Here is a 15,069-nt window from a genome sequence, read left to right as displayed (position 1 = left end):
CCTATTATATTTCATAATGACAATGTAGGTCCTGGTGAACAGAGCAATGTTTGAATGCAGCCTATGGTAGTCTGCAGTTCATCATGACCTTTGGAGTGAATTATGTTTGATTATATTGATAATAACATGTACCCACTTGGGATAGTTTTACCACTCTTTTGTCTCATAAAACTCATTAATTATTTGAGTCACAAGATGATGTTGCTTTCTTGATATTCTGCTGAGGGCCTACAGAAATCAATGGTTGGTTTCAGAAGCTTAAGGAGTATGGGCGCCAGAGAGGGACACAAATAAAAACATAGAGTCTGTATCATTTTGCCTCCTACCCTCTTCAGAAACAAAAGAAGCAATGTCTGTCCCATAGGTTGGTTGGTAGGATGACACTCTGATTTAGGGGGAGTTGGATAGCAGTGGTACTGATTTATTTTTAAGCTTCTGTATTTAGTTCTCTCTTAGAGGGTGTTTTAAGAAATGTCATGTTGCAGACACTCTTTTATGAAAGTATTTAAAGCTTTGGAGGAACAATATCAAAGAGAAGTGATAGCAATTTAATCTGCAAAACCAAATATATTGTAATAGCTATTAGTGTAAGAGGAAAACGAGTGTGAACAAAGTGGGAAGAATGTTTGATTTCTCCCACCTTCACACTTCCTCCTCTGTCACGTTAACTCCCTCCAGGGAACCTGGGAAAGACCACAGGGAGATTCTCCGACAGCCACTCAGAGGCTGAGAGTGGCAGTAAGGGGTCCTCAAGACTGTTTTTGTTGTTGTTGTTTAATCACTCAGTTGTGTCCAATCCTTTTGAGACCCCATGGACTGTAGCCCTCCAAGCCCCTTTGTCCATGGGATTCCCCAGGCAAGAATACTGAAGTGGGGTTCCATTTCCTCCTCCAGGGGATTTTCCTGACCCAGAGATTGGACATGTGTCTCCACATCTTCTGCATTGCAGGCAGATTCTTTACTGCTGAGCCACCAGTGAAGTCCCAGAACTGTTCATGGAAAAACAGAAACATGAGACCAACCTCTGAAGCAGACACGAGTGGAACAGAGGTGTCTCTCTATAGCAGGATAGTTTCTTATCCCTGGTACAAATGACATTTTGAGTGTTAGTCCAGAGCCTCTTTCATCCAAGATATACCAACTCATGCCTCTAAAGCATTTAAACTTACCAAGGGTCAGGAGGGAGAGAAAATGAGCACGTTCTTGTCCTCTGTTGGCATTTTCTATGTATCACATGCCTTCTTTTCTTTAAAAAATCCCACCTTCCTTCTCCAATGCAGCCCATAACAAGATTCTCCATTGTTTTTTCTTTGTAAAAAATTGTTATAAAATAATTATGTTTCACTGATGTTTTAATGATTGGATATATGATGAAATTTATGTGCATATATAATATTTTATCTGTGCAATCTGGCTTAGCATTTGCCACTTGCCACTTTTCATGGTCATTAATAAGGTCCTTAACAATTCATCAAAAATCTGCACTATTTATATATATATACATGCATATATATATGAAAAACTGGATATATGGTATAAATATGAAAATCTAGCATATATATATGTTAGTCACTCAATTGTGTACAACTCTTAGCAACTCCATGGACTGTAACCCCACAGATTCCTCTGCTCACGAAATTCTCTAGGCAAGAATACTAGAGTGGGTAGCCATCCCCTTCTCCAGGGGATCTTCACAACTCAGAGATGGAACCTGGACCTCCCATATTGCAGGCAGATTAGCTACCATCTGAGCCACCAGGGAAGTCCTGTATATAAATGTATACCATAACTTTGACTATTTCTTTGAGATTTACACCATATTCCTAAGTTTTGCTTTCATAAATAATGGTGCAGTGCAGCAGCAAGCATTTCTGTTAATTTCATATCCACATCTTTGTTGACCCTGGTGACTCAGATGGCAAAGGGTCTGCCTGCAATGCGGGAGACCCAGCTTAGATCTCTGAGTGGGGAAGATCCCCTGGAGAAGGGAATGGCAACCCACTCCAGTATTCTTGCCTGAAGAATCCCATAGACAAAAAAGTCTTGTCCATGGGGTGGCAAAGATTCAGACACGACTGAGTGACTAACACTTTCTCTTTCTTTGTTTAGAACTTCAAATAAATCTAAAGCAGTGAATTTGCATAGTGAATTGAATAATGTAATGAACAAAATCACTACACTAACTTTATAGAAAAGTATGCATTATCATGTCTTTTTTAAGAGAGGCGAAACTGAATCAAGGATGATATAATGCAGAATAATTATTAATATTTTACTCCATACCCAGTAAATTAGGAACATGGAAAAGGAAAACTGTGCTGCTGTGACAGACTCCACCATCCTCGGATTCTCAGATGCCCCTGAGCTCAGAGTCTTCCTCTTCCTGCTGTTTCTTTCCATCTATGGAGCCACAGTTTTGGGAAACCTGGGCATGATTGCCCTGATTCAGGCCAGCTCTCGACTCCACACCCCCATGTACTTTTTCCTCAACCACTTGTCCTTTGTGGATTTCTGTTACTCCACGACCATCATGCCAAAGATTCTAGCTAACATCTTAAATGATGACAAAGCCATTTCCTTCCTGGAATGTGCTGTGCAATTCTATATGTTTTGCACATTTGTGGTAACTGAGGTCATTCTGCTGGCAGTGATGGCCTGTGACCGCCTTGTGGCCATCTGTGACCCACTGTTCTACATGGTCACCATGTCCCGGAATCTCTGCATGGAGTTGGTGTTTTGTTGCTACTTCAATGGTACTGTATGTTCTCTGATTCACTTGTGTTTAGCTCTTCAGATCCCATCCTACAGATCGAATCTGATCAACCACTTTTGTGATTTCTTTTGTGATCTCCCCCCTCTCTTGTATCTTGCTTGCTCTGATGTCACTGTGAGTCAGTTGGTGCCCTACATTGTGGCCACTTTCAGTGAGCTCATCACCATCATGGTCATCCTCACCTCCTACGTGTTTATTCTCATCACCATTCTGAGGATGCACTCTGCAGAGGGGAAGTGCAAAGCCTTTTCCACCTGTGCTTCCCACCTTGAAGCCATCATTGTCTTTCATGGAACAATCCTTTTCATTTATTGCCGGCCCCAATCTAGCAACAGCATGGATACTGACAAAGTGGCCACAGTGTTCTACACTGTAGTGATCCCCATGCTGAGCCCCCTTATCTACAGTTTGAGGAACAAGGATGTGAAAGAAGCTCTCAGAAAAGTGGTGAGCTCCAAAATATTTTCCCAGATAATATTTTCCAAGCAGGACTCAGGGTTCTAAATTGGAGGCAGATGAAAGGGTGATGATGTGCTGTAATGTTGGAAAGGGTGTACAGAAGTGGGTAGCTATGAATGAGTCTTTTTGACTCATTTTTCTTTGTACCTTGTATCCTGTCAATTTGTGTTGAGCATATATCAAAATTCACAGTCTGTTTCCTTGCTCTTATTCAATCTAAATTTCTTTAAATGGTCTGGGCAATGGGCTGTTAAAACACACATTTAGTTTGCTGTAAAACTTTCATAAGCTTATTAAAAAACTCACATTTTATTTCTCTATCCATTATGGAAACTATGATTTATTTCAAAATTGAATTGCTGTTATTTTGCAGTGAAGAGCACATGTTTGACCTTATGCACAAATGAACATATTCTGAACTTCTGTTTCACTCCAGTAGCTTCTTTAATTCCTTTAGAGTGTTTTGATGGAATACACATTCTAAGCAGAACCATCTTTCAAATTACAGGAATTAGACCTTGTTCAGGATATTTTTGTCATATAGAAAATTATAATTTATAATTCTAACATCAAGAGCTTTTAATTCAGTGCTTCTTTGTTAGCTTCTTTTGGATTTTTTAGGTCATCAGGTAATATTTAGCTGAGAAATATATGAATTGAGAAGCAAACAGGCAAGCAATAAGAAAAACACTAGTTTTATTGCATATGTTGTCTGTGTCATTGTATGTAATTTTAAACAAATCTACCATATATATATATATATATACATATATATGTGTGTGTATGTGTATATATATATATATATATATATATATACAAATCTATACCTTACATATATACCTTACATATCTATACCTTACATATATATAAATTCTGTTTGTCAATTATACCTTGGTAAATCTAAAAGAAATTAAAAGCATAAAACAATGTACTTAAAAAAGAGAAATGTTTGCTGTGCAATCTAGGTAACTTTTGCTATGATGTCGTTATCCAACAGTTTTGGAGTCTCTGGGAATGATAATGGGGTTTGGTGAGAAGGTGACAAACTTTTGACTTACTTTCATATACAATGTTTCTAAATCTGCTATTGATTTTTCCTCATGTTTTCAAGAAATATAAACTGAATCAGGAAACAATAATTAGCTTTAATTGCTTGTTCTGAGCCTCTGAAGAAGAATGCAAGGGATTCTCTCTAGGGCCTTGTGCCACAGGGAGTGGAGGAGACATAAGGGTCTCAACCTTTCCAGTAAATCAACAAGTCCTCTAGAGAGCAGAGGGGGGCTGCCTTTTCCACAGTCTCATGTAGAGTATCTAATAGATACCTTAGCTTCAGTTAGTTCTTCATGAGACAAATCACTTGGGGGAACTTCGAGTCATGGAAAACATTACATATCAGGAACAGGAAGTGCATACTTCCCTGAAAGGTATGTAGAAGGGCCTGGCTTACTGAACTCCTTCATAGCAGTGTCCTGAACAAGTGTTTCCTGGGAGTGTGAGGATACAGGGGCCCTGAGACTCTTTGGTGCATGGCTCTCTGCTTCTGCCATTTCGGAGTAGAATTGTGCAAGGGAGAATAGGCAGGTAGGTATTTAACCAAAATTGAATTTAAAGGAATTAAAAGGAAATTTCTAGAGAAACAGAATCAACAAGGTTACTTCTAAGTAAGATTTTTAAGGAGTTAAGGGAATAGATATTTAATTGCATATAAGTAAACTAGAAGAACATGTAAATCTACCAGAATTGAGTAAAACTTGGTCAGTGGTTTATTCACTCCCCCTCACCTCCCAAGGGGACAACAGACAATATCTGGAGGCATTTTTGGTTGTCACAATGCAGGGACAAGTGATGAAGTTACTATCATCTAGTGGACAAAGGCCAGAGAAGCTGCACAGGATAGCTCCTCATAAGAAGAATAATCCAGTCCAAAATATCAATAGTGTCATGACTGAAAAACTCTGAAAAACATCACTGATAAAGAATTTTATAACAGTGAGAAGATGGCGGAGGAGTAGGACGGGGAGACCACTTTCTCTCCTACAAATTCATCAAAAGAATATCTGAACGCAGAGCAAACTTCACAAAACAACTTCTGATCGCTAGCTGAGGTCATCAGGCGCCCAGAAAAGCAGCCCATTGTCTTCGAAAGGAGGTAGGAAAAAATATAAAAGATAAAAAGTGAGACAAAAGAGCTAAGGATGGAGATCCGTCCCGGGAAGCAAGTCTTTAGAGGACGTTTCCAGACACCGGGAAACCCTCGCACTGGCGGGCCTGGGGGAAGTGTTTGAATCTAGGAGGGCAACCTGACTGGGAGGGAAACAATAAATAAAACCCACAGATTACGTGCCTAAAAGCAACTCTCAGCAGAAAAGTGCCCCAGACACCCGCATCCGCCACCAGCAAGTGGGGGCGGCACGGAGAGGAGCGGGCGGCATTGTTTGGGGCAGGGTCCGGGCCTGAGTGCCCTGAGGACAATCGGAGGGAGCTTTTGTGAGTTGCCAACTTGAACTGTGGGAGAGCAGGGAAGAGAGAGAAAATTAACCGGCCCGAGCACGCTGCCTGCCGTTCGCGGAACGGGGGAACCGAGAGAGTCCGGAGAGGGGCTCGCAGACTGCGGGCCAGCCCGGACCCGCCGGAGGCGGGAGCAGGTCGGGGCGAGACACAGCGCGCAGGCACCCAACCGACGCAGGCGGGGACTGGGGCTGGGGACGCAGAGGGCAGAAGGCGCGCACACCCGACTGGCGCCGGCAGAAACCGAGATTGGGACCGTGGGAGAGGGTGCGCCGCACCAGGAGAGAGTGCGCCTGTCAAGCTCCTGGCTGCCTGGACCGCTCTGACGGGGAAGGCACAAGAGCGGACGCAGCCTTTTGTTCCGCGCTTTTGTGGAACACCCGAGGGCTGGAGCTGCGCGCGGGCGCTCCATGAGGAGCGGCCGGGATCCTGAGCAGCGCAGACTGAGAAAGCAGCGCCAGCCCCTCCCCGCAGCGCCAGCGCCTCCCCGCAGCGCGACAGAACTAGCTACCTGAATAAGAGTCCACCTCCGCCCGCCTGTGTCAGGGCGGAAATGAGGCTCTGAAGAAACCGGCAAACAGAAGCCAAATAAACAAAGGGAACCGCCTCAGGAGAGAGCGGTGCAACAGATTAAAATCCCTGTAGAAAACACCGATTATACCGGAAGAGGCCTGTAGACATCGAGAAGTGTAAGCTGGAATGAGGAGATATCTGAAACTGAGCCGAACCGACACTGACCGCAACAGCTCCAGAGAAATTCCTGGATATATTTTTACTTTTTTTTTTTTAATTTTTTCTTTTTTATTTTTTCTCTTTTATTTTCCTTTAAAATTCCCTATTACTCCCCCATCACTCCTTAACTTTCATTTTCATAGATTTTTACGATTTTTTTAATTAGGGAAAATTCTTTTTTTTTCTTTTTTTCTCCTTTTTCTCTTCTATTTTCTATTTTTCTTTTTCTCTTATTTCTTTTAAAGTCCTCTAGTACTCCTCTACTACTCCTTAATTTTCATTTTCAATACACTATAACCTTACCAAAAAAAAAGAGAAGCCCTACTTTTTAAACTGAACTTCATATATATTTTTTCAAATTTTTGTGTGTGTGTTTTGGTTATTGTTCTTAATATAGTATTTTTAAGAGTCTAATCTCTACTCTAGATTTTTAATTTTTGTTTTTCAATATATGATATAAATTGTGAACATTTAAGAATCCAATATTCAGTTCCCATTTTTATTCAGGAGTGTGTTGATTATTCTCTCCCAATCCTGACTCTCTGTTTTCTACCTCAGAACACCTCTATTTCCTCCTTTCTCCTTTTCTTCCCAATCCAATTCTGTGAATCTTGGTGGGTGTCTGGGCTATGGAGAACATTCTGGGAACAGACAACTGCGTAGATCTGTCTCTCTCCTCTTGAGTCCCCCTTTTTCTCCTCCTGCTCAACACTATCTCCCTCCTCCCTCTCCTCTTCTTCATGTAACTCTGTGAACCTCTCTGGGTGTCCCTAACAGGGGAGAATCTTTTCGCCATTAAACTAGAAGTTTTATTATCAGTGCTGTATAGTTGGAGAAGTCCTGAGACTACAGGAAGAATAAAACTGAAATCCAGAGGCAGGAAACTTAAGCCCAAAACCTGAGAACACCAGAAAACTCCTGACTACATGGAACTTTAAGTAATAAGTGACCGTCCAAAAGCCTCCATACCTACACTGAAACCAACCACCACCCAAGAGCCAATAAGTTTTAGAGCAAGACATACCAAGCAAATTCTCCAGCAACGCAGGAACATAGCCATAAACGTCAACATACAGGCTGCCCAAGGTGACATCTAACACATAGACCCATCTCAAAACTCATTACTGAGCACTCCATTGCTCTCCAGAGAGAAGAAATCAAGTTCCACGCACCAGAACACCGACGCAAACTTTCCTAACCAGGAAACCTTGACAAGCCAATCGTCTAACCCCACCCACTGGGAAAAACCTCCACAATAAAAAGAAACCACAGACCTCCAGAATACAAAAAGCCCAGTCCAGACACAGCAATCTAAACAAGATGAAAAGGCAGAGAAATACCCAACAGGTAAAGGAACATGAAAAATGCCCACCAAGTCAAACAAAAGAGGAGGAGATAGGGAATCTACCTGAAAAAGAATTGAGAATAATGATAATAAAAATGATCCAAAATCTTGAAAACAAAATGGAGTTACAGATAAATAGCCTGGAAACAAGGATTGAGAAGATGCAAGAAATGTTTAACAAAGACCTAGAAGAAATAAAAAAAGAGTCAATTAAAAATGAATAATGCAATAAATGAGATCAAAAACACTCTGGAGGGAACCAACAGTAGAATAACAGAGGCAGAAGACAGGATAAGTGAGGTAGAAGATAAAATGGTGGAAATAAATGAAGCAGAGAGGGAAAAAAGAAAAAAGAATCAAAAGAAATGAGGACAACCTCAGGGACCTCTGGGACAATGTGAAATGCCCCAACATTCGAATTATAGGAGTCCCAGAAGAAGAAGACAAAAAGAAAGGCCATGAGAAAATACTCGAGGAGATAATAGCTGAAAACTTCACTAAAATGGTGAAGGAAATAGTTACACAGGTCCAAGAAACCCAGAGAGTCCCAAACAGGATAAACCCAAGGCAAAACACCCCAAGACACATATTAATCAAATTAACAAAGATCAAACACAAAGAACAAATATTAAAAGCAGCAAGGGAGAAACAACAAATAACACGCAAAGGGATTCCCATAAGGATAACAGCTGATCTATCAATAGAAACCTCTTCAGGCCAGAAGGGAATGGCAGGACATACTTAAAGTAATGAAAGAGAATAACCTACAACCCAGATTACTGTACCCAGCAAGGATCTCATTCAGATATGAAGGAGAATTCAAAAGTTTTACAGACAAGCAAAAGCTGAGAGAATTCAGCACCACCAAACCAGCTCTTCAACAAATGCTAAAGGATCTTCTCTAGACAGGAAACACAGAAAGGCTGTATAAATGCGAACACAAAACAGCAAAGTAAATGGCAACGGGACTATACCTATCAATAATTACCTTAAATGTAAATGGGTTGAATGCCCCAACCAAAAGACAAAGATTGGCTGAATGGATACAAAAACAAGACCCCTATATATGCTGTCTACAAGAGACCCACCTAAAAACAAGAGACACATACAGACTAAAAGTGAAGGGCTGGAAAAAAATATTTCACGCAAATGGAGACCAAAAGAAAGCAGGAGTCGCAATACTCATATCAGATAAAACAGACTTTCAAATAAAGGCTGTGAAAAGAGACAAAGAAGGACACTACATAATGATCAAAGGATCAATCCAAGAAGAAGATATAACAATCATAAATATATATGCACCCAACATAGGAGCACCGCAATATGTACGGCAAACGCTAACGAGTATGAAAGAGGAAATTAATAATAACACAATAATAGTGGGAGACTTTAATACCCCACTCACAACTATGGATAGATCAACTAAACAGAAAATTAACAAGGAAACACAAACCTTAAATGACACAATGGACCAGCTAGACCTAATTGATATCTATAGGACATTTCACCCCAAAACAATCAACTTCACCTTTTTCTCAAGTGCACACGGAACCTTCTCCAGAATAGATCACATCCTGGGCCATAAATCTGGTCTTGGAAAATTCAAAAAAGTTGAAATCATTCCAGTCATCTTTTCTGACCACAGTGCAGTAAGATTAGATCTCAATGACAGGAAAAAAATTGTTAAAACTTCAAACATATGGAGGCTAAATAACACGCTTCTGAATAACCAACAAATCATAGAAGAAATCAAAAAAGAAATCAAAATATGCATAGAAATGAATGAAAATGAACACACAACAACCCAAAACCTATGGGATACTGTAAAAGCAGTGCTAAGGGGAAGGTTCATAGCATTACAGGCTCACATCAAGAAACAAGAAAAAAGCCAAATAAATAACCTAACTCTACACCTAAAGCAATTAGAGAAGGAAGAAATGAAGAACCCCAGGGTTAGCAGAAGGAAAGAAATCTTAAAAATTAGGGCATAAATAAATGCAAAAGAAACTAAAGAGACCATAGCAAAAATCAACAAAGCTAAAAGCTGGTTTTTTGAAAAAATAAACAAAATTGACAAACCATTAGCAAGACTTATTAAGAAGCAAAGAGAGAAGAACCAAATTAACAAAATTAGAAATGAAAATGGAGAGATCACAACAGACAACACTGAAATACAAAGGATCATAAGAGACTACTACCAGCAGCTCTATGCCAATAAAATGGACAACTTGGATGAAATGGGCAAATTCTTAGAAAAGTATAACTTTCCAAAACTGAACCAGGAAGAAATAGAAGATCTTAACAGACCCATCACAAGCAAGGAAATCGAAACTGTAATCAAAAATCTTCCAGCAAACAAAAGCCCAGGACCAGATGGCTTCACAGCTGAATTCTACCAAAAATTTAGAGAAGAGCTAACACCTATCTTACTCAAACTCTTCCAGAAAATTGCAGAAGAAGGTAAACTTCCAAACTCATTCTATGAGGCCACCATCACCCTAATTCCAAAACCAGACAAAGGTGCCACAAAAAAAGAAAACTACAGGCCAATATCACTGATGAACATAGATGCAAAAATCCTTAACAAAATTCTAGCAAACAGAATCCAACAACATATAAAAAAAATCATACACCATGACCAAGTCGGCTTTATCCCAGGAATGCAAGGATTCTTTAATATCCGCAAATCAATCAATGTAATACACCACATTAACAAATTGAAAGATAAAAACCATATGATTATTTCAATAGATGCAGAGAAAGCCTTTGACAAAATTCAACACCCATTCATGATTAAAACTCTCCAGAAAGCAGGAATAGAAGGAACATACCTCAACATAATAAAAGCTATATATGACAAACCCACAGCAAGCATCACCCTCAATGGTGAAAAATTGAAAGCATTTCCCCTGAAATCAGGAACAAGACAAGGGTGCCCACTCTCACCACTACTGTTCAACATAGTGTTGGAAGTTTTGGCCACAGCAATCAGAGCAGAAAAAGAAGTAAAAGGGATCCAGATAGGAAAAGAAGAAGTGAAACTCTCGCTGTTTGCAGATGACATGATCCTCTACATAGAAAACCCTAAAGACTCTTCCAGAAAATTACTAGAGCTAATCAATGAATATAGTAAAGTTGCAGGATATAAAATTAACACACAAAAATCCCTTGCATTCCTATATACTAACAATGAAAAAACAGAAAGAGAAATTAAGGAAACAATACCATTCACCATTGCACCAAAAAGAATAAAATACTTAGGAATATATCTACCTAAAGAAACAAAAGACCTATACATAGAAAACTATAAAACACTGATGAAAGAAATCAAAGAGGACACAAACAGATGGAGAAACATACCATGCTCATGGATTGGAAGAATCAATATTGTCAAAATGGCTATTCTACCCAAAGCAATCTATAGATTCAATGCAATCCCTATCAAGCTACCAACGGTATTTTTCACAGAACTAGAACAAATAATTTCACAATTTGTATGCAAATACAAAAAATCCTCGAATAGCCAAAGTAATCTTGAGAAAGAAGAATGGAACTGGAGGAGCAACCTGCCTGACTTCAGACTATACTACAAAGCCACAGTCATCAAGACAGTATGGTACTGGCACAAAGACAGAAATATAGATCAATGGAACAGAATAGAAGGCCCAGAGATAAATCCACAAACCTAGGAACACCTTATCTTTGACAAAGGAGGCAAGGATATACAATGGAAAAAAGACAACCTCTTTAACAAGTGGTGCTGGGAAAACTGGTCAACCACTTGTAAAAGAATGAAACTAGAACACTTTCTAACACCATACACAAAAATAAACTCAAAATGGATTAAAGATCTAAATGTAAGACCAGAAACTATAAAACTCCTAGAGGAGAACATAGGCAAAACACTCTCCGACATAAATCACAGGAAGATCCTCTATGACCCACCTCCTAGAATATTGGAAATAAAAGCAAAACTAAACAAATGGGATCTAATGAAACTTAAAAGCTTTTGCACTACAAAGGAAACTATAAGTAAGGTGAAAAGACAGCCCTCAGATTGGGAGAAAATAATAGCAAATGAAGAAACAGACAAAAAGGATTAATCTCAAAAATCATACAAGCCAACTCCTGCAGCTCAATTCCAGGAAAATAAATGACCCAATCAAAAAATGGGCCAAAGAACTAAACAGACATTTCTCCAAAGAAGACATACAGATGGCTAACAAACACATGAAAAGATGCTCAACATCACTCATTATCAGAGAAATGCAAATCAAAACCACAATGAGGTACCATTACACGCCAGTCAGGATGGCTGCTATCCAAAAGTCTACAAGCAATAAATGCTGGAGAGGGTGTGGAAAAAGGGAACCCTCTTACACTGTTGGTGGGAATGCAAACTAGTACAGCCGCTATGGAGAACAGTGTGGAGATTTCTTCAAAAACTGGAAATAGAACTGCCATACGACCCCAGCAATACCAACTTCGGGCATACACACTGAGGAAACCAGATCTGAAAGAGGACACATGCACCCCAATGTTCATCGCAGCACTGTTTATAATAGCCAGGACATGGAAGCAACCTAGATGCCCATCAGCAGATGAATGGATAAGTGGAATCTGTGATACATATACATCATGGAAAATATTACTCAGCCATTAAAAAGAATTCATTTGAAACCAGTCCTAATGAGGATGGATGAAGCTGGAGCCCATTATACAGAGTGAAGTAAGCCAGAAAGATAAAGAACATTACAGCATACTAACACATATATATGGAATTTAGAAAGGTGATAACGATAACCCTATATGCAAAACAGAAAAAGAGACACAGAAATACAGAACAGACTTTTGAACTTTGTGGGAGAATGTGAGGGTGGGATATTTCAAAAGAACAGCATGTATACTATCTATGGTGAAACAGATCACCAGCCCAGGAGGGATGCATGAGACAAGTGCTCCGGCCTGGTGCACTGGGAAGACCCAGAGGAATCGGGTGGAGAGGGAGGTGGGAGGGGGGATCGGGATTGGGAATACATGTAAATAAAAAAAAAAAAAAGATAGTAATCATAACACAGAGATCTATATAAAAAAATGTCCTTTAACAATATTATTAAGCTCTGTTTAAAAACATGGTGCATTTCTTTCTTGACATTGCAATTTACTGACTGTGTGATGTGGAATAAGTTACTCAGTATCCCTGAGCTCCAATTTCCTAGTCTTCAAATGAGATTCATGTTAACCTTAAGAGTTTTTCTGAGGGCAAATGAAACACTGGTTTACAGAGTTTAACACTGCCAAGCAAGGCTTGGTTGTGAAGAATATGGGCACTTAGCAGTGGAAAGGTTGCTATAGGGATGGAGCCATGAAAATTAACATTCTGGGAACAGCAGGACTGCTGTATTCAACAGTGAGTTTATAACTTACAATTCACAAACTGCCACAATGTGGATTAATTATAGAATTCAGTTGTGTGTTCTTATTTTGGGGAGCTGAGTTATGGATTTCTACAGAGTCAATATGACTATGGTAATTTCCCAAGATAGTCTTCACTGGAACATGTTGTGAATGATGCTTAGAAAGTAGCAGGATTAACTTTGGGCTGCTTTCAGTCTCCATCTCTCCAGATCTGTATAGATTTCAGTCACATTGCAGAGCTTGAGACTGACTGTTCATGTATATAGAGAAGATAAGGAAGAGTATGATAAGGTATTGACAGAGCCACAGTGATGACCCCAGGAGGATCATTGGAATGCACACAGAAAAGGGGCTCCTCTGCTTTCCACATTTAAATTGGGGCAGACTTCTTGTCCACACACAAAAGATAGCCTGGATTCTCTTAGTTTCAGTGGGATGTTTGGCAGGGCTCTGTCCTGCTCATTTCTCTTCCCCCCTTAGACTTCAGATGACTTTTGTTCAAATAGTGCTTTGGGATACAATTCATTCTTCATCCAACTTATTCCAAATATTTCTCAGTAGAAACTTTTATTTTACATCTTCCAGGCATCATTTTCACCATGCATTACACACATCCATTCCAGTGTGTAATAATCACAGTTCTTACTGCAAGCAACAGAAACAAATTCTGGCTAAAGAATTTATTGGAAGGGTATCAGTGTCAAGGCTATAGAGCCAGGATTGGCAAGAACTAAAGGAGGCAGATACAGGCGGATCTCTGCCACAAATCTGATCTGTTGAAGGATACCACTGATGGCTCCATGGGTGCTTGGAGAATGCATTATATTGCAACTACTGTGAGTAATCTCCACCTGATCCCATTCATTTTTGTCACTCCCTAAAAATCTAAAGATGACACCACCCTTATGTCAGAAAGTGAAGAAGAACTAAAGAGCTTCTTGATGAAAGTGAAAAATGAGAGTGAAAAAGTTGGCTTAAAACTCAACATTCAAAAACTGAAGATCATGGCATCTGATCCCATCCCTTCATGGCAAAGATGGGAAAACAATGGAAATAATTAACAGACTTTATTTTTGGGGGCTCCAAAATCACTGCAGATGGTGACTACAGCCATGAAATAAAAAGACACTTGCTTCTTGGGAGAAAAGCTGTGACCAACATAGACAGCATATTAAAAAGCAGAGACATTACTTTCCCAACAAAGGTCTGTCTAGTCAGAGCTATGGTTTCTCCAGTAGTCATGTATGAATGTGACAGTTGGACTATAAAGAATGCTGAGCGCCAAAGAATTGATGCTTTTGAACCGTGGTATTGGAGAAGACTCGTGAGAGTTCCTTGGACTGCAAAGAGATCCAACCAGTTCATCCTAAAGGAAATCAGTCCTGAGTATTCATTGGGAGGACTGATGCTAAAGCTGAAACTCCAATACTTTGGCCATCTGATGCAAAAAACTAACTCATTTGAAAAGACCCTGATGGGAAAGATTGAAGGTGGGAGGATAAGGGGATGACAGAGGATGAGATGGTTAGATGGCATCACCGACTCAATGGACATGAGTTTGAGTAACCTCCAGGAATTGGCAATGGACAGGAAGGCCTGGTGTGCTGCAGTCCATGCGGTCACAAAGAGTCAGACGTGACTGAGCAACTGAACTGAACTGAGGCAGTATATTAAAAAGCAGAAACATTACTTTTGCCAACAAATGTCTGTTTAGTCAAAGCAACGGTTTTTCCAATAGTCATGTATGGATGTGAGAGTTGGACTATAAAGAAAGCTGAGCACTGAAGAATTGATGCTTTTGAACTGTGGTGTTGGAGAAGACTCTTGAGAGTAT

The 15,069-nt window shown here is 39.8% G+C and overlaps 1 protein-coding gene across 1 annotated transcript; it reads left to right on the top strand.

The window, feature by feature from the left end:
• The first annotated feature begins 2,299 nt into the window (after positions 1-2,299).
• LOC122454028 (olfactory receptor 5L1-like) lies at positions 2,300-3,277 on the top strand. The gene has a single exon (XM_043488386.1). The coding sequence runs from the start codon at positions 2,300-2,302 to the stop codon at positions 3,275-3,277; it is 978 nt and encodes a 325-aa protein (XP_043344321.1).
• Positions 3,278-15,069: the final 11,792 nt, after the last annotated feature.

Source organism: Cervus canadensis, chromosome 15, assembly GCF_019320065.1.
Source record: "Cervus canadensis isolate Bull #8, Minnesota chromosome 15, ASM1932006v1, whole genome shotgun sequence".
In the NCBI taxonomy this organism is placed as follows: domain Eukaryota; kingdom Metazoa; phylum Chordata; class Mammalia; order Artiodactyla; family Cervidae; genus Cervus; species Cervus canadensis.
This window is presented reverse-complemented; position numbering and strand designations above follow the sequence as displayed.